Source organism: Artemia franciscana, chromosome 8, assembly GCF_032884065.1.
Source record: "Artemia franciscana chromosome 8, ASM3288406v1, whole genome shotgun sequence".
NCBI lineage: Eukaryota > Metazoa > Arthropoda > Branchiopoda > Anostraca > Artemiidae > Artemia > Artemia franciscana.
In genome coordinates this window covers 50,549,447-50,568,298 of record NC_088870.1, presented here as the reverse complement: position 1 = coordinate 50,568,298, position 18,852 = coordinate 50,549,447, and the positions used below count along the sequence as shown (strand labels likewise).

The following is an 18,852-nucleotide window of genomic DNA, read 5'->3' as shown; positions in this document are numbered from 1 at the left end:
TACAATAGTTTGATTATGAATGCACAAAAACAATGACCATGAACTGAGCAGCCAACACTGAGTTTTTGACGGAAACACCCCAAAAAAAGTAAAGCTTGTTGTCTGTTTTACTCATAAAATAGTTGGATTAGGAATGCGCAAAAACAATGACCATGAACTGAGCAGCCAACACTTAGTTTTTGACGTTTTTGATGGAAACACCCCAAAAAAAGCAAAGCTTGTTGTCTGTTTTACTCATACAATAGTTGGATTATGAATGCGCAAAAACAGTGACCATGAACTGAGCAGCCAACACTGAGTTTTTGACGGAAACACCCCAAAAAAAGTAAAGCTTGTTGTCTGTTTTACTCATAAAATAGTTGGATTAGGAATGCGCAAAAACAATGACCATGAACTGAGCAGCCAACACTTAGTTTTTGACGTTTTTGATGGAAACACCCCAAAAAAAGCAAAGCTTGTTGTCTGTTTTACTCATACAATAGTTTGATTATGAATGCACAAAAACAATGACCATGAACTGAGCAGCCAACACTGAGTTTTTGACGGAAACACCCCAAAAAAAGTAAAGCTTGTTGTCTGTTTTACTCATACAATAGTTGGATTATGCGCAAAAACAATGACCATGAACTGAGCAGCCAACACTTAGTTTTTGACGTTTTTGATGGAAACACCCCAAAAAAAGCAAAGCTTGTTGTCTGTTTTACTCATACAATAGTTGGATTATGAATGCACAAAAACAGTGACCATGAACTGAGCAGCCAACACTGAGTTTTTGACGGAAACACCCCAAAAAAAGTAAAGCTTGTTGTCTGTTTTACTCATAAAATAGTTGGATTAGGAATGCGCAAAAACAGTGACCATGAACTGAGCAGCCAACACTTAGTTTTTGACGTAACTGTTCTTAGAGTTCACAGCCAAAAATAGGGTAATAAAGTTGTTCTATTAAAACAGTAGGAAGTAATTGTTTCATATATTCTATATATATTAAAAAAAAAATTATAAAAAAGTAATAGTGCAATTTAATGGCTGTGAAAGAACAAAAACAAATATGGCTAAAATGAAAAAGCGAATGTGAAGGAACAAATGTGGTTAAAATATATATGAGATGCAAGTAACAAGAATACTTTTGAATCTAGTAGAGGGAGTGACATGCCCTCTCTGAACCCTTCTCCAATTGGTATGCCTGACTCTTAGTTAATAAACCTTACCTGATTTACTATAATAATTTTCTTTGCTTTGCTGGTTTCTATTTGTTCTTCTTTTCTTTCATATTTAACATTTCCTTTATACATTTGTAGATGCTGACATATAAAATTTTACCAGGTCCTTACAAAAAGATAAATGAATCAAGATGCTTTCTTGCTCATCGTCACTATTCCTTCTGCTCTCTAAACTCCAGTTTAATAAAACAGTTTGCAGCAATGAACTGTAAGTAAGGAGCAACTCAGCCCAATAGTAACCAAAATTAAACTAAAATCTATTGTTATAACAATAGATAAATAAAAGAACTGGCTTTTCATACTGATTCTAAATATATAAAAATTATTAAGTTTAATGTTATTTATCAAAAGCAATTAGTCTGTGAATATTTGACAGATTTTCAAAAAAGGAAGGAAATATCTCCAAAAAGCACAAGGAATCTTAATGGAAACTGCACCATCAGATTCAGTGTATCAAAGAACCTTTCTGTAGAGATTTCAAGTTCCCTTCTGCAGAGATTTGGAATTTGTATTTTTTTGCCAGGTGGAACATCACAGATGCATATTAGTCAGTTTTTATTATATTCTCCCAGGAGTGATTGCATCAACTAAATTTCCTAGAAGATTACAAAGGGCCCTTTGAACGAAAATTAAAAAAATCTAGTGCCTTTTTGAAGTGGCCAAAAAGATTCGAGGGCAAATAGCCCCCTTTTTACTTAAAGTCATCTGGTCAAAATTTTGACATAGCCAATTTGTTCGGCATACTTGAGTGTTCAATGATTATGCCACTGGGGATGACATGACCCCCCACAGCCTCTGGGAAAAGGGCTGCAAGCTCTAGAATTTACCCATTGTTTAAAAATGGTATTTGTTGAACGAAAATTAAAAAAATCTAGTGCCTTTTTGAAGTGGCCAAAAAGATTCGAGGGCAAATAGCCCCCTTTGCATGCCCCCTTTTTACTTAAAGTCGTCTGGTCAAAATTTTGACATAGCCAATTTGTTCGGCATACTTGAGTGTTCAATGATTATGCCACTGGGGATGACATGACCCCCCACACCCTCTGGGAAAAGGGCTGCAAGCTCTGGAATTTGCCCATTGTTTAAAAATGGTATTTTTTATTGAGAAGTATAGCCTACAGACATTTTCTAGGATAAGGTAGGGAAATTTTCCATGGGATTGTTTTCCATTGGGAGAGAAGTTTTTGGGTGTGAACTCTCCTTGGGAAATTAGACACTAGGGAATTTACCAGAATTCTTATGCAAAATTATTTTTGTTTGTGTTGCTTTCTATTTGAGTACTTAATTTTACATATGAAGATATACTGGGGGAAGTTTTAAGCTGGGTTGGAATTGTAAATGGAAGTTATCTGTTTGAGGGGAAGGGGTTCTGAGAAGGAAATTTTCCATGAGGTAATTTTCCACAAGTAATCTTTTCACTTGGGGGGATTTCCCTGGGAAAATCAAAAGCAGGATTCATTTGAATGAGGGTCCAGTTACACAATGACTTAGTCGTATAGGATTGAGTTAAATAAGGATTCAGCTGCACCAGGTGTCACAAGGGTTCAGTTGCATAAGGGTGCAGTTACATGAATGCTATTTCAGGAGGCATTTTTAAAGAATTGGGACAAAAAATTAAACTATAGCATAAAGAAGAAGGTATTGAGAAGGGGGAAGCTCCCCTCATATAAAAAATAATTTGTGTTAGTTTCAAGTTTTAATGTTGCTCTTTATATTTAGTTGAAAAAACTTCCTTTTTTATGTAAATTATTCTTCCTAGATTTGGAGTGTATGGACCTTTTAGTTTTATTTTTTTTACAAAGTAAAAGAATTTGTCTCTGACAAAATAAATTTTAGAAAATTTTTAAGAAAATGTTGTGTACTCTCTTTTTTTGGCAATGGGATGTAAGGAGTTAGTGAAGTCAATGCATAAATTTAATTTTTGATTCTTTTGAAAAAGAACCCAGTTGTTTTCTATTTCTTGCTTCTTTTAATTTATTTAATTTCTTATTTTTAATACTTTTTTAGGGAAATGTTCAAAAAGCCAGTGAAGTCAATAAGAAGAAGACAAGCCTCTGAGGATGATAGTCATGGGGACAATTTAGAAGAAGTAAATGTAATAGCGTCCTTTAAAGAGAGTAAAAAGAAAAAGAAAACTGATAAAACCTCACAAATCCAAAGGGCAGTTGTCAGTTTTGATGTTGATGAAGGTAGAAAAATGGGCTTACCCACACTCATTCTATTTTGTAAAGGAATATGATGATTTAATCTGTAGCCAATTTTTGCCAAATTTTCACAGAAATTGCGCCAGTTTCAACTAGTGTTAGGAGAAAAGACATTTTGTTACATTAAATAGGTATAAATTAGCTTCATGTATGATGTGGTCATCAGTTTTGATCTTGATGAAGGTAAATAAATTTGCTGTCCCTCAGTCATTCTCTTTTCTACTGGAGTATGCTGATTTAACATGTTGCCAATTTTCACCAGAACTTCGCCAGTTTCAACTAGTGTGTAGGAGAAAAGAATTTTTTTTTTTTTTTTACTTCAAATAGGTAGGCTATAAATTAGGATCATTTTTTATTTTGTCATCAATTTTTATGTTGATGAAGGGCTTACCCTCAATCATTTTATTTTGTTTTGGAATCTGCTGATTTAATCTGTTGGCAAATTTTCAAAAAAACGTACCACTTTTGACTGGTGTGTAGGAGAAAATATATTTTTTTTATATTTTAGTCAGGTATAAATTAGCTTCACTTTTTATGTTGTCATCAATTTTGACGTTGAAGAAGGTATAAAAATCAGCTTATCCTTACTCATTCTGTTTTGCACTGGAATATGCTGATTTAACCTGTTGGCAATTTTACCAATTTCACAAAAAAAAATGTGCCAGTTTTGACTAATGTGTAGGAGAAAAGAGATTTTATAACTTTAAATAGGTATAAATTAGATTCATTTTTGATGCTTTCTTCAGTTTTGATGTTACCCTCACCTCATTCTATTTTGTTCTGCAATATGCTGATTTAACCTCTTGGCAGTTTTTGTCAAATTTTACCAAGTTTCACAAAAATTGTGCCCGTTTCAACTAGTGTGCAGGAGAAAAGATTTTTTTTTTTTTTTTTACTTTAAAAAGGGGTAAATTCACTTCATATTTGATGTCATCAGTTTTGATGTAGATGAAGATAAATAAATCAGCTTACCCTCACTCATTCTATTTTCTTCTGGAATACGCTGATTTGACCTGATGTCAATTTTTGGTAAATCTTCCGAATTACACAAAAATTGTCCGAGTTTCGAGTAGTATGTATGAGAAAGGAAGTTTTTTTTACTTTAAATAGGTACGAATTAGCTTCATTTTTGATGTTATCATCAGTTTTGATATTGATACAAATATAAAAATGGGCTGAATCTAACTCATTCTATTTTGGACTGGAATATGGTGATTTATTATGTTGCCAAGTTTTGCTAAAATTGTTCCGATTTAGACTAAGTGTCATGGAAAAAGAAATTTTGTAATTTTAAATCAATGTAAATGAGCCAGTTGCATGGTGTCTACTTGGTGTGATCATAGCGCGATTTTAAGAATAGGCTTACAGTTCTAATGTCTTAGATCTTAGATTCTCCTGTGCTTCTAGTGGGGTTGAAGAGTTGCCGGTCATCTCTCCTCAGTGTGGCTGTCCACATGTCTTCCCAATGGGATGGAAGTGAGGCGTTTAGATTTTGTAGATCCATTTGGTAGCTATGTCATTGCCTCAGATTATTTTTCATAATTCTAAAAATAGGATTCTAATTCTGTCCTAAGAATATGCTTTAAATGGATAAAGGCCGATTCCTGCCTTTTTCCATTTAAAAATGCCTTTATCCGAAAAAAATGTCATGATTTTCGGTTTGAAAATTTACTTTTAAAGTTTCTTAAAACATATTTTAATTTTACGATTTACAGGCTTGAATATCAACTATGTGAAACATTTGGCTTTTAATAAACATTTTCCCTCTATATTTTTTTTTTTAATTTGGCAATTAATAGGCATTATATCTCTCAAGTTTTATTTTTTGTTTTTAAGCAGAAGAACCTACGTTGGCTACTAAGTATGTGCATGCATGTACAATTCTTTTAGGGGGGAGGAAGAAATATTTGGCTGTAAATTAATACCAGCATTGCCAAGTCTTGCTTTTCTTCATTGCTTAGAAGAGATTACGAAATTTTAAAAATAGTTTTGCCTTTTATTATGTTTGATTATTTTTTCTTGCAATTGTTTAATGAAACCATACTATTGCAATACAGTTGTTAGGCATTTCAACGAAAATGCAAGGGTGAGGGGATGTATTTTTCAAAATCTAGACGGGGGATGATTACGTGTGATTCTTTCAGTTTTGTATCTGAAAATACAAAAAATAAGTATTTTTTAGTGAAATACCTGTAAAAAAGATTTTTTTAAGATCTAGGGAGGAATCCACCCACCTCTCCCCCCAAAGACGCGTCTGGGCATTGGTTGGCTAATTCGTCTCAGTAGCACTAAAATAGTTAGCTTGACAGGTTTTAGTTTGATTGACAATTACAAATTAATAACGTCTATCTCTGCAATATTTTTAGAAGCAATTATTTTCATTTTTCAGCGTTTTGAGCATGCATTTTTTGTAATGACAGCTTTTGGTAACTACTGATATATGTGACACTTCAAAAAGATTTTAGCCTTCAGCCTTATAGATTATTAAATAAAAAAAAAGGTTTCTTCAACTGAAAGTAAGGGACAACATTAAAATTTAAAACCAATGGAAATGATTACGTATAAGAGGGAGGGGGAGGTTGCCCCCTCCTCAATACCTTGCTATTTACGCTAAAGGTTGACTTTCCGTTTCAGTTATTTGAGGATGACTTCTGAGACACAAGAGCCATTTAGTTAGAATAATAAGTGTTTTAAAAGTTCTAAAATAAACTTCCGCGTAAAGAGCGAGGTATGGAGGACGAAGCCCCTCTCATATACATAATAATTTTTGTTCGTCTTAAGCCCTACATATAATTGTCCCTGTTCGTATGGATTATTATTTTGATTGACATTGTCCTAAGGGATGCAGCAGAGGCTATGGGAGAGCATGGAATTCAATGGGAAATTATAACTAAATTTAGATTATGTGTCCCAGATAAAAATGTTAGCAAAATGAATGACGTTTGGAAGTTCTGAGATTTTAGGGTTAGGTTTGACAATTAATGTTAAGGAGACTTGAAGTGCTTAGACTAGGAGTAAATGAGTGTGGAGGTAATGTGAATTAAAAAAAAATATAACTAGTGGTTAGTTTCACCTAGCTTGGTAGCACTATTGGTAAAAACTCAAAATCTTCTTTTCTATTTAGGGAGGTAGTATGCTTTGCCAAAAAACTTATAAACAAGGATCTTGAGTTTTTTCTCTTTTTTTTTTGTTTTTTTGGATTTTTGAGGTTTTCTTTCCATATTATTATGGAAAGGTGTTATTTTTTTTTGCTAGTTTTAGTGAGTAATTTGTATTCGAATACTTTCTACAAAAAAAAGATATTGTATGAGTGTTTCCTAAATAAATGAGGTGTTCTCCTTTGGGATACCACAAAGGCTTGTGTGGTAGGGAGGGGGTGGGGTTGTAAATTTTTTTTAGTAGTTGTGTGTATAACGTACAAATGTTAATGATTAATGCTATTAACCAGCATAATTGGAGGGGGGGAGCATAGATTTAATGGGTTGTAGTGACAGAAAAATTTCAGATAGCGCTAAGCCAATCGTGGGACACGTTAGTCAAGACGACTTTATCTTAGGTGGATTTAACAGTTTTAGTACAAGATGATGTGCATGACACACATAATTTATTTTTGACGAGGGTATCGAGTGTAGTTTTAAACTTAAAGAGAAATTATAGAGAACGTATAGGAAATTATAGGGAAAGCTGCAGTAATATTGAGATGTGGAGGAGGGCTTCGCCTCTGAGCCTGCTGGCCACCAGAAAAAAAACTTGATTTTATGTTAAACATCTAAAACAGCAGATTTTTTGCGTAGCTTCTGTCCCTATTCTCTAGATAAGAGTGCAATCTGCTAACGTTGGCTGCTTAAGTTATTACATGTACATTTTTTCAGGCCTTAATTTTGTTCTAGTTCTTTTGTTCAATTACTAATTTGTGTTTTTCATTTTTTTAGAGGAAGAAGAATGTTTTCAAGTGAAGAAGTCTTCCCAGAGTCGTAAGATCACGAAGCAAGTTGAAAAAGAAAGAAAAGACAAGGATAAAGAACAACCGAAGACTCAGAAAGAGGATTTACTTAGCGAAAGCCGAAAACTTAAAGATGAAGAAGTTTCAATAGTTGTTAAGGGAGAAGTAAGAATAGTATAGAAGTAGAATAATAATAGCATAGTACACAAGAATATAAGAATCTTATAGAAGTAATAGAAGTAGATGTAAAAAGTAAGAATAATAATAGTAGAAGTAAGAAGTAAGATATTCGAACAAATAGGGAATGCAGTGGAAATATTCTATACCAAACCAGAGACACCATCCAAGATTGTGGGGCAGGGGGTGCCACAATAAAAGACATCTTCCCCTAACTTGCTTTTTTTTTATTTAATAAAAATAAACAATAAAGAGAGATAAAACTCTACAAAAAAAACCTCAAACGAGACGACGGCCAGTAGAGAGAAAAGACTAAAACAACGCGGATATTTCGCCTGTATCCAAACAAGGCGTCCTCAGCACAAGATAAAAAGAAAACTAAACTAAAAACAAATAAAAACCACCACCAATAATAATAAATACAGTTGTCGCTACTTATCCACGTAGGGAAAAGAAGCTATTCGAGTTACTTCAATGAGAACATCAAAGAGCAACTGAGGAAAAATTATGAAAATCGAAACTTAGTTAACTATTCTGTTGCGAAATAATCCTCTTGTAAGCTAATATTAAAGCAACTCTTTTTGGTCTAGTAGGTAATCTTGTCCCCTGGTGATTGTGTAAAATTTTAATTCCCTTATTGATTATTGGTTTATTTTTCAAAAGAAAATCATAAATTGGGTCGATATTTAAATTCCCTGTGTCTCTATTTATTGAAAGATTAGCAAATATATGTTTTTTAATTTCTATAGCCTTCCTCGCCCACTGAGAAAAACCTCTATCATTAGAAATATTCCCAACGTGGATAAGTAGCGACAATTGTATTTATTATTATTGGTGGTGGTTTTTATTTGTTTTTAGTTTAGTTTTTTTTTATCTTGTGCTGAGGACGCCTTGTTTGGATACAGGCGAAATATCCGCGTTGTTTTAGTCTTTCCTCTCTACTGGCCGTCGTCTCGTTTGAGGTTTTTTTTTTTTTTTTGTAGAGTTTTATCTCTCTTTGTTGTTTATTGTCATGTCCGGCCAGTTCGGCTTAAGAACTTTCATTTAATAAAAAAATGGACAATTCCCCACCCCCACGAAAACTATTCCTTGGAAAGAGATCTTCCCACGTAAGAACCCCCACTAGATTAATGTACTCCCCCCATGATTAATGTGAAGGGTTTGTCGAATAAATTTTAAATATTTTGCCGTCTGAATTTCTGAAGCATAAAACATACTTAAGGTTTTGAAATCTCTTCCCCTTGCTCCCATTCTAAAACCCTAGGCCATTTGGACCACTTAATTCTCAACAATAGAGGGGGGAGGGGATTATGAGAATTTAGAATGTTTTGACAAAAATTAATTTTTGAAAAATAACTGTCCCTTGAGATGTTATGACTGTATGCTTTGATATTCCCTTTAAGATTAAGTGAAGGGTTTCTCCCCCAAAAATTTATAAAATATTTTGTCCATCGAATATTGACTTTGTTCATGGGCGGATAATAGATAGACATATCTAATAACAAATGAACTAACATGATTTTTATACAATCCTAATAAGAGGGGGATTAATGCCAGGTTTGCCTCTCACTCAATTGAACTCTCTGTCTTGTTTTTTTTTTTTTTTTACAATTAGCTTTGACTTGATGACCACAACTATTCCATTAAGGTTTTACCGTTCCTTTGCCCCTCCCTTACTGCTCCCATCCTAAGGGTCTAGATCTTTTTAACTGTTGAATTCTCAGCAGTAGAAGGGAGGATTAGATTATTTTGACAAAAATTAACTTTTTAAACATACTGTCTCTTTGAGATATTATGACCCGCCTTCCCCGCGTCAGATATCTTTAAAATTTACGTGCATTAATTTTGGAAGGAGGGGTGGGTAGTTCCCCTGCAAGAGAAACTCCATGATTCTATCTACGTTTCTGACAAAAAAAGGGAAAAATCGACTTGTTGGGCCAGAAGATCTCCCTCCCTTCAAAAGATATGAATCCATGAACTGCATTGCTAGTGAACGGTTCTAATTTACTTTTCCTTTAAAAATAGGAAACTGACTGAGGTCCTCAGGTCAACTCTTAATTAGATCTTAGGGTTTTTAGCACTTTAAAATCGCTAGGAATTGGAAATTCTAGCAAAACAAACAGCATTACGTAAATAATTTCTAAGATCACTCTGGTCTCTCCATAATTTAATATTTTTTATAACGCGAACTTTTATATTAGTTCGTCAGAATTTTGCTGTCTCCTTAAAACAAGGTTTATATCATTATTGGGACTACTTCATTGTGTTTATTATTATTTAGCTCCGAGTTTCGGTCCGAAACTGCTTAAACTATGTCATTTTCTGTTTTTCTGGTTATTTAGTGGTTTTCTGTTTCTACCAATTTCGTATTGTGGTTGAAGAAGCCAATTAGTTTATTTTTTTCATAAAGAAAGTTTGTTTTGAAGTTTTTATCTTTGAAAAGTTTATGTTCTGAAAGCTCTTTTTTTTATTGTTACTCAACTTCTTCTATCATGTAGTGGGTACTGTTTAATTACAGTACCTAATTGGGTATCATGTAGTGGGTACTGTTTAATTACAGTACCTAATTGGGTATCATGTAGTGGGCACTGTTTAATTACAGTACCTAATTTTTTTTATTGTTACTCCACTTCTTCTATCATGTAGTGGGTACTGTTTAATTACAGTACCTAATTGGGTAGCATGTAGTGGGTACTGTTTAATTACAGTACGTAATTTTTTTTACGTTACTCCACTTCTTCTATCATGTAGTGGGTACTGTTTAATTACTGCTATCGCTTTCTTTTGTTGATTTACATCGCTAATTTATGTATAATCAAGCTGACCTCGTTTTCTTTGCAAATTCTAAGTCTGTAGGGTTTAATGTGGGGTTACCATTTTAAATATGGAAGTTGTCCCCAGCATTCCCAGTCCGATATTTATAACGTGATGTGAAGTGTGCCAAGCGCTATGTGAAGCTAAGCAACGTGGTTGAAATATGTTAAGTGTCACGGAATAAGAGGCGCTCTTAGAAGACCACAAAGGGGGAGGGGGAGATGCTGGAAAAGCAACTCCCGTGTTTTCCCTGTCACGACAAGTATAGACTAAAAGATAGTTTTGGTCTAATGCTTTTTTTTTTTTTTTTAATTTTGATTTATTGAACTTTTTGATGGATTATCACTGACATCTATGGATGGACTGCACTACCATTGCTATGATTTTAGTTCACTATATGTTTAAAGACACTGAGTTTATTTAAAGTCTAAGACGTTTCTGATTTTTTCTGAATGTTTTCCGCATACTTTTTGGTATATTTTTCAAATTTTTGGAAAGGGTACAGTCTGAAGAATTGGAAGAATTGCACTTCGATTTGAGCGACCTCTTAAATTGTTGCGTGGTTTAGCCCCTGATAAAATCAATCTTGGTTTGTTAACCATTACGTTTCTGACATTAAAGGATAATGCATGAGGTTCAGTTTCATTTATGTTTTAAATATATATATATATATATATATATATATATATATATATATATATATATATATATATATATATATATACAACATACACAATATACAAATATCAGACAGAGAGACAAGCTTGTTTTGTACAAACAAAAATAACTAGAGAAATAAATGAATAATCAATCAAAGAAAGACTTGACAAAGAAGAAAAAATAATAGACATAAAATTAATTACTCACCACGCCACAGCAAATACCACCCGACAATACACAAAAAAGAGACTGTTTTTTTATGAACCAGCAATGGAACAACAAGAGGGAAATCAAGACCCAAAAAAAGCTTCCCCCCCTCGAAAAAAACGTATAAAAAATGAGTAAAATAACAAATAAATGCCCAAAAGGAATTATCTATTATTTCTTTTAATTCAGCTTAAATAAAATAAAAATCAATCAATTTTTGGAAGCTCAGACTACCTTGATGAATTTATTAATGGATGTAGGCCAGCCAACTAAAATATTCGTCAAGTGTATCACATCTACAATTTTCTACAGAATTTTATATTTTTTTGGTTTGAGTTTGACACTGTTTAATTTCAAAATGGAGCTTTAAAATATTCGAGTAAGAAATACAGTTTTTGTACGATCGTTAGCAATTTAAACGATATGAATGATAAAAAGAAAGTATCTTAAGATCCTTAGAAATTAGTAAAATTATAGAATTTTTCATGGCAATATTTTTTTTTAAATTAATTTTAAGTTAAATTGGTGGTTTTCTGCTTCTGTGCAGTGACCTGTCTTCAATTTTGGGGTGGAATGGGTCAGCTTCAATCATTGGATGTGCTGAAGTGGATGTGTGGAAGTGACAAAAGATTTGAGAGCCATGCCTAATTAGAGTAAAGCCAAGAGAGATAGTCTCTGTGAGAGGCAAAGCTGGCATAACTTTTTCAGTGTTGTTTAAGAAGCCTGCGATTAAATAAGAGATTTTACCAGTGTTTTACCGAATTAGCCAGTGTTGAATTTACTCGAATTTACCGAATTCAGTCTTTTTCAGTATTGTTTAAGAAGCCTGCGATTAAATAAGAGATTTTACCCCGCGGTATTTTAAACTAAAAAAAATCAGCAAGATTAACATATTAAGTTAGCTAGAACATTAAGTTTTTTTAAATAGATATTTTTTTCAATCTCTGAAAAAAAACATTCCGGGAGCGCAACTACTTTCTTGAAAGTCCGTGACCCCCCTTCTCGTTTTGAAAAGTTTTACCTCTGATTGAAATAACATTTATTTAATTGCAGTCTGTGTTTCAGATCAAACCTGTAAAACACGGATTTGAAGGCAAAATACTAACAGGCAGAGAAGCTGAATTTGCTGAAGATCATTCTGATGAGGAGGAAGTTGAGGAGAATGGAAGAAGTGTTGCATATCGAAGACCTGATCCCTTTCGTAAAGTCTTACAAGGTTAGTGCTGCCATGTTCATAAAGAATCACTGAGGATTTGTTCCAGAAGCAAATTTCCATTGCTTTACTTTTTTGCATGCTGACCATATCCTGATTTTTTGCCTTCGGCCGGGACTGTATTGCGTGATTGGGGGCAAATCATCCGTCGCTTCCCTTGTTTTCCCCCAGATTACTCCAGGTACCCATTTAAAACTGGGTCGACTCTGGCTACGCTCACAGTGTCACACCAATGACTCTGTTCCAAACCAAACAACCATTGATGGAATGGAACTAAAATTAAAAAGAAAATGCTTTAAAAAAACAACTAACTGTTAACCAATTCCGCATTTTTTTTTTACGAACTAATTTTCTTTACATTCCCTTTGAAAATTTTTCGTTTCCTTTTTGTAGTGTACCATTTTAATGCTTCGATTTAAAACAATAATTTTACTATCATCGAATAAAGGCGATTTAGCTTTATTATTAAAACTACCTCTAAAAGATACGAAAATAGAATAATTTTCTTCTTTTTATACAAATTTATATCATTCTCTAAGAAAAAGTCAAGCATTGTAACAATTCTGACTTGGTGAATCGATAGATCTGAAAATGGTAAGATGAGTATCTAAAAACATTTTTTTTATATATATTGAAAATACAAAAAAGGTGTTTTTCAAAACCTAGACAGGACGATTGCCCCTCCTGTCCTCCGAGACTCGAAAATAAATTAATTTTCCATTCCAAACCAAATAATCAGCGACACCAGGATTCGAACCCCTGTTCTTAGAATAGTCAAGCGGGCTAGCCACCCGTCTAGGACGGCTAGATGATTTAATAGACCATTGATGATCAAAAATTATTTTCTATTTGCCTTTTTTGTGGAGCCAAACTTGTTGTGCCAGGCTGTTTAGATTTAGGGCGTGGTAAGCCACGGGCCAAATCAAACAGTTCGTTGTAACGAACTGTAGTAAGGAGCGACCCGGCTCAATAGTAAACAAAACTCTAAAAAACGGAATTTTGATGCTAAAATATACATAAAAAGAATCGAATTTTCATGCTGATTTTAAATATATAAGTTTCACCAACTTTAGTCTTTGTCATCAAAAGTTACGAGCCTGAGAAAATTTGCTTTATTTTGGAAAATAGGGGGAAACACCTCGTAAAAGTCATAGAATCTTAACGACAATCTCACCATCGCATTCGGTGTATCAGAGAACCCTATAGCAAAAATTTCAAGCTCCTATCTACAAAAATGTGGAATTTCGTATTTTTTGCCAGAAGACAAACCACGGGTGCGTGTTTATTTGTTTTTTTTTCCCAGGGATCATCGTGTTGACCAAGTGGTCCTAGAATGTCGCAAGAGGGCTCATTCTAACGGAAATGAAAAGTTCTGGTGCCTTTTTTAAGTGACCAAAAAATCGGAGGGCACCTAGGCCTCCTCCCACGCTCATTTTTCTCCAAAGTCAACGGATCAAAATTTTGAGATAGTCATTTTGTTCCGCATAGTCAATAACCATAATAGCTATGTCTTTGGAAATAACTTACTCCCCCACAGTCCCTGGGGGAGGGGCTGCAAGTTACAAACTTTGACCAGTGTTTACATATAATAATCGTTATTGGGAATTGTAGAGACGTTTTCAGGGGGATTTTTTTGGTTTTGGGGGGTGGGGCTGAGGGGAGGGGGCTATGTGGGTAAATCTTTCCTTGGAGAAATATGTCATGGGGAAGAGAAATTCAATGAAAAGGGCGAAGGATTTTCTAAAACTACTATAAAAAAAACAATGAAAAAATAAACATGAAAAAGTTTTTTCAATTAAGGAGAAAGTAAGGAGTAGCATTGAAGCTTAAAACGAACAGAGATTATTACGCATATGATGGGCTGAAAATACACTTTAGCATAAATAGCGAGGTATTTAGGAGGAGATAAATACCTCGCTTTTTATGCTGAAGTATTTTTAGTAATTTCAACTATTTACTCTACGGCCTTTCTGATTCAGGGGTCATTCTTAAAGAGTTGAGACAAAACTTGCGATTTAGTGTAAAGAGCGAGGCATTAACGAGGGTACAAAACCCCCTTATATACATAATAAAAATATAAGAATATAAACGTTTGTTACGTAAGTTAATTCTTAAGTTACGTGTATTTTTTACTAATAGAAACGTTAGTTAAAAATTAAAAGTTATAGTTGCCTTTTTATGTAACTGAAAAATTGGAGGGCAACTAGGCCTCCTTCCCCACCCCTTATTTCTCAAAATCGTCTGATCATAACTAAGAGAAAGCCATTTAGCCAAAAAAGGAATTAATATGCAAATTTCATTCTAATAATCTGTTAATCTGATTCAATACAAAAAATTGTCTATGTCCTATGGTGGAGAGCCAAAATCAAACATGCATTAATTCAAAAACGTTCAGAAATTAAATGAAAAAAACTAGTTTTTATAACTGTAAGTAAGGAGCGACATTAAAACTTAAAACGAACAGAAATTACTCCGTATATAAAGTGGGTTGTCCCCTCTTCAACGCCTCGCTCTTTACGCTAAAGCTTTTAATTGTTTTAAAAAGTATAATTGTGGCAAAGAGTCAAACTTTAGCGTAAAGAGCGTAAAAAACCCCTGTCCTCATGGACGAAGGATTTTAAGTCTAGCAAAATTCCATACATCTCGAATTTTGTACTAAAGGTGGGTAAGTTCCAAATATTATGAAGGGTAAAAAAAAACATTCAACCAATATAATTTAACGTGTGAGCTTAATAAATTTCACTGTATAAATATTTTCTTTCACCAGATTATTTTTCAGAATCAGTTTCTGAAAAATCTTTATCAAAATTTATGACTTCATAGAAGCTTCAGTGGATTTCTAGAAACTGGAGCTGGAGTTTTGTTTTTTTGAATTTATTTTGTAAAGCTTTTGGTGAAGCTTGAACATTTATCTTAAATTACCTTAAATCGCAGCTTGGAGCGATATAAGGATTATCCATCCTTGTGATGCTCCATGAGAAAAAAAGAATTCGTTTGGTGTAGATTGTGGCTGTTAGATTAGACTCTTGTGGAGGACTCTGCAGCTTCCCAATTGTAAAGGAACTCCTGGCAGAGCCATTCCCTATCAAGGTGGGACTTGAACATGTCAATTGAAGTAGCAGAAACTGTTTCTTCAGAGAGCTGGTTCCACATATTGATGATTCTTTGGCTGAAGAAGTGGGTTCTATGTCTACTCGTGGAACGCTGCATGGAGAGCTTCAAAGAATGTCCTCTAGTACCAGAATGCAAGGGCTGTGCAAAGAGACCGGGAAGGTTATTTTAGAGAGGATTTTTTGGTTAAAATAATGTCACCCCTTTTCCGTCGGTATGTCAGCGTTGGCAGCTTCAAACGACGTAGTCTTTCTTCGTATGGAAATTTATTCATGTTGGTAACCATCTTAGTGGCACGACGCTGGACATCCTCAAGCAACTTCCTATCTTTTTTGAAGAAAGGGGCTGCCAATGACATTCCAACCTCCAGGCGTGGACGTACTAGCGCCTTATATAACTTCATAAGAACTCTAGGGTGTCGGCTGGAGATGGTTCTTTTTATGATACCGAGGGTTTTATTTGCAGAAGATGAAACAGACTTAGCATGGCTGCTAAACTTTAATTGGTGATCTACAATAACCCCAAGATCTCTTTCATCGGGAACAGCAGAAAGGAAGTTGTCTTGAAGGAAATACTTATGATGCTTGTTATTTTTGCCAAAATGAATTACATGGCATTTGTCAACATTGAAAGTCAGAAGCCACATGTTAGCCCATCTTACTAGACTATCAAGATCTGTTTGAATTGATTGCTGGTCAGAGGGAGTTGCCGCTTTTCCAACTAGTTTTGAGTCATCAGCGTAAAGGGTAATAAGATTTGAAAGAAGGGTGGGTAATTCGTTAATATAGAAGTTGAAAAGTGTTGGTCCAAGAATAGTGCCCTGGGGCACGCCACTTAATACAGTTGTGGGAGAAGAGAAATGAGGAGTTCCTTGCAAATCAAAAACTCTGACACTCTGTGATCTTTCAGAAAGGAAGCCCATAATCCACTGTACAACACCTTCGTTGACACCTGCAGCCCTCAATTTGATTATGAGGAATTCATGACAAACTTTGTCGAATGCTTTGGACAGATCAAGAAGAATCATGTCGACAGAAAAACCCTCATCAAGCAGTGTAGTCACTAATTCATATGTTTGGATAAGGTTAGTGTCCACAGATCTACCAGATCTGGAACCATGTTGTGATGTGGAAAGGATATTATTGACCTCAAGATGTTCAATAAGAGCTTTATTAACAAATCTCTCAAGCACCTTAACAACTGCAGAGGTGATGCTTATGGGACGGTAATTCTCTGCTGAGTCTCTTCGTCCCTTTTTATGGATCGGGGTTATATAAGATGTTTTCCAGTCATGCGGTAGTTCCCCATTTTGAAGAGATAACCGGAACAGCATGCACAGGGGGTAGCTGAGAGCTTTTCGACACTCCCTAAGAAGATGTGGATGAACACTGTCTTGTCCCTTTGACTTATTTACATCAAGCTTCTCAAGGCTATTGAAAACCATTAATTCACCTACTGACAGATCAGGCATAGGGAAAAGCACTTCATACAATGGAGGATCTGGTGAGGAGGTGCCTGAATTTTGGGTAAAGGCAGAAGCAAATTGTGCATTTAGAATGTCAGCCTTTTCTATTGGAGATGAGTATAATACACTGTGGTCAACAAGGTCAGGAATAGTATGATGATTTGGGTTTTTAGAAGAGACATGTCTCCGAAAAGATTTTGGGTTTAACTTGATCTCAGAAGCCAAATTTTCCTCGTAGGCAGATTTCAGTTTTTTTTACAGAATCTGTTACACGATTCCGTACTGCCTTATAAAATGACAGGGTCTCCTGGTTCCTCTTCTTCATATACCGTTTCCAAGCTCTAGATTTCTGGTTAATCAGCTTCTTAACTTCCTTAGTGAGGAAGGGAAGTGTTTTGGGCTGTTTCCTAAAAATAACCCTGGAATGTTTCTTTTCAAGAGCAAGAAGAGTTTTTTTGAAATTTAGCCACGACTCATTGATGTCACTGGTGATAAGCATTGAACAGTTTGCAGATGAAAGTTCCTACTGTATTGCCTCATAGTCGGTGAAAGTCTGAGGACGAAATTTAGGTTGAGGACGACTATTTAGGGACAACACAGACAGAATAACTAGGTGGTCACTACTAGCAATTGGCGGTAAATAATCATTACGAATGAGGGAATCAGTATCACGCAAAATGACAAGGTCTAACAGCGAGGGATTCTGATCAGCTCTATAGCGTGTAGGCTTATCGATAGTCTGATGAAGAAAATTATTTGATAGGCAAAATAGAAAAGGTGAGTCTCTACTATTACATGAAATATGTCCAGTTCCTTCAACCCACTCAATTGCAGGAAAATTAAAATCTCCAGTGATTATTAACTCAAATGAGCTAGGAAGGGATATTGAAGATGTCATTTCATCAATGATAGTTTTGAGGGCCAATTCACTATCTTCAAGGGAAGGAGCACTTGGACTTCAATAAATGCACCCAAGACGCAAATTTTTATTAGCAATGGAGATATCAAGCCATACACTTTCTATCAAAGATATATCAAGCATAGTAGGATTTACAACACTAACCTGGATACCATCTCTTACATAAACACCAACTCCTCTTCGACAATGTGAATGCTCCAAGTTGCTAAATAGTTGATATCCCGAGATCTGTAGGGATGTTTCAATAACCGCCAAAAAACTATGTTTCGGTAACAATTCAACAAAACTCGCAATATCTGCTGCTTCCTCCCTAAGAAGCACTTCGGATTCTAGAAGCTTATTTGTCAGACAGTGAACATTGCTTGAAAGAACACGGAAAGTATTTTCAGAAAGGGGCTTCCGACTCGGGAAATTTGGCTGTTGAGACTCAGAGGTAATATCAGATATAGTACTTGAAAAACTTGAATCCGCTGAATTCTGACATGACACGAGCGAATTATTAGATATAACATTTGAATTAACATTAGCAGAAATAGCTCTTGAATCGACATGGGAAACATTTGGAGAAGGATTGGATGAAGCTTCACAAGAAATATCAACTGACGATTTATCAAAACAAAGCACTGGGGAAACAAAACTATTTACATGAGGATGCGATGATATAACTAGGTTTCCATCGTAGATTGCTTTGGAGGGGACCGGGGTGGCGCTCCCCAACTGCGATGAGCAGCCTCGTTTTTTGGAACGATTTGGTCCTTGAAGATCATGAGGTTGGGCTCACCTGAGCTTATTCTTCTTTTCAACTCCTCAACTAAAGCCTTCCTCCTGTTTCTCTCTGTCTTGGATGCGTCACCATGAAATTGTATATCCTCGTGGAGCTCGCGGAAGCGGTTGATGATTGACCTTTTGATGTCCAGGCTTG

The 18,852-nt window shown here is 34.9% G+C and overlaps 1 protein-coding gene across 5 annotated transcripts in view; it reads left to right on the top strand.

The window, feature by feature from the left end:
• The window catches only part of LOC136030537 (PAX3- and PAX7-binding protein 1-like), a 93,046-nt gene that overhangs the window by 8,385 nt on the left and 65,809 nt on the right, over positions 1-18,852 (top strand). For all 5 annotated transcript variants that reach the window (XM_065709586.1, XM_065709585.1, XM_065709584.1 and 2 more), the window contains exons 2-4: positions 3,225-3,406; positions 7,354-7,529; positions 12,288-12,438. In XM_065709586.1, the coding sequence (XP_065565658.1) occupies positions 3,229-3,406; positions 7,354-7,529; positions 12,288-12,438 (505 nt within the window). In that variant the 5' untranslated portion in view covers positions 3,225-3,228. The remainder of the gene's footprint in view (positions 1-3,224; positions 3,407-7,353; positions 7,530-12,287; positions 12,439-18,852) is intronic.